Source organism: Helobdella robusta, assembly GCF_000326865.2.
Source record: "Helobdella robusta unplaced genomic scaffold HELROscaffold_34, whole genome shotgun sequence".
Lineage (NCBI taxonomy): Eukaryota > Metazoa > Annelida > Clitellata > Rhynchobdellida > Glossiphoniidae > Helobdella > Helobdella robusta.
The window spans coordinates 780,629-782,024 of NW_008704659.1; the positions used below are offsets into that span (position 1 = coordinate 780,629).

The following is a 1,396-nucleotide window of genomic DNA, read 5'->3' on the forward strand; positions in this document are numbered from 1 at the left end:
ACGAACGCATGAATGAACGAACGAACGAACGAACGAACGAATGAAGAGCAGAATGAGTAGAATCATTTAATGAGTGACTGAATGGAGCCAATCAACAAACCAACCATCCAACTAATCAATCGACCAACCAACCAACCAATCATTCAATCCATGAACCAACCTTCTTATTCATAAGAATGTAACTGGCGCACATATAGACTGTTAGGAAAACGCCACTTCTGCCTATGCCCGTCTCACAGTGGACCAATAGGGGGGCTGAATTTTTTCCCTGGACCCGGAAACATGCCGCGGTGTTTTTGATGTTGTTGTTGGTAGTGTTGTTGATGCTGTTGTTGTTGATGTTGATTTTGTTGTTGTTGGTAGTGTTGTGGTTGTTGTTGGTATTGGTGGTGTTGTTGTTGTTTTTGTGGCTTTTTTTCAGTTGAACTTTCATGGACAGTGCAACCAACTAAATGTTTTTATTTTTTATTAATCGAAGGTAAAACAGCGAAGGAATGAAAGAATAAAAAAAGGAATAAATGAATGAATGAATGGACGAATGAATGGGTGAATGATTGAAAAAATTATGAAAAAATGAATAAATGAGTGAAACTCACTTTTAAAATACTCCAAACTCCATTATTACCATCATCACCATCAACTTCATCATAACCACCGCCGCAATTATCAAAGTTCGCAAAGGTCAATAAACTATGCCAGGCCAAGAATTTAAGGTGAAAGGTCAATCTGGATTCTCCTGTTTGCTGATTGGTCAGTTGTAGAATGGAGATTATGACGTGATCGTTGACGTGTTTTTCTCTCAATTTGATGTGGTATCTTGACAGGCAGAAAAATAGACAAATAAATGAATTAATTAATTAATTATCTAATTAATTTATTTATTAACCAACGAATGAACAAACGAACGAGTGAATGAACAAACACAACTAACAAATTTTCCACCAGTAGAACATCATCTGGCCAGTACAGACAGCACTTCATTTTTCCATTTTCGAAGTTATCAGTCAACATGACGATGCATGTGACGTCATTTTGCCAGACCATCGTCCAGAAGTCGGCTACAGTATTCGGCAGAGGGTTTTGTGACGTTATGAATCGGATGATGACGTCACCGTTGTCGTCGTTGATGTTGTTGTTGTTGTTGATGTTGTTGTTGATGTTGTTGTTGATGTTGTTGTTGTTGTTGATGTTGTTGTTGTTGATGAGGTTGTTGATGTTGTTGTTGTTGTTGATGATGTTGTTGTTGTTGATGTTGTTGTTGATGTTGTTGTTGATGTTGTTGTTGATGTTGTTGTTGTTGTTGATGTTGTTGTTGTTGATGATGTTGTTGATGTTGTTGTTGTTGTTGATGATGTTGTTGTTGTTGTTGTTGTTGTTGACGTTGTTGTTGTTGATG

The 1,396-nt window shown here is 37.2% G+C and overlaps 1 protein-coding gene across 1 annotated transcript in view; it reads right to left on the reverse strand.

Annotated features, from left to right (window-relative positions):
* The window catches only part of HELRODRAFT_82988 (hypothetical protein), a gene marked incomplete at both ends in the record, with an annotated part of 1,347 nt that extends 237 nt beyond the window's left edge, over positions 1-1,110 (reverse strand). The window contains 3 exons of the mRNA XM_009022996.1: positions 161-255; positions 653-816; positions 932-1,110. Coding sequence (XP_009021244.1) covers positions 161-255; positions 653-816; positions 932-1,110 — 438 coding nt within the window. The remainder of the gene's footprint in view (positions 1-160; positions 256-652; positions 817-931) is intronic.
* Positions 1,111-1,396: the final 286 nt, after the last annotated feature.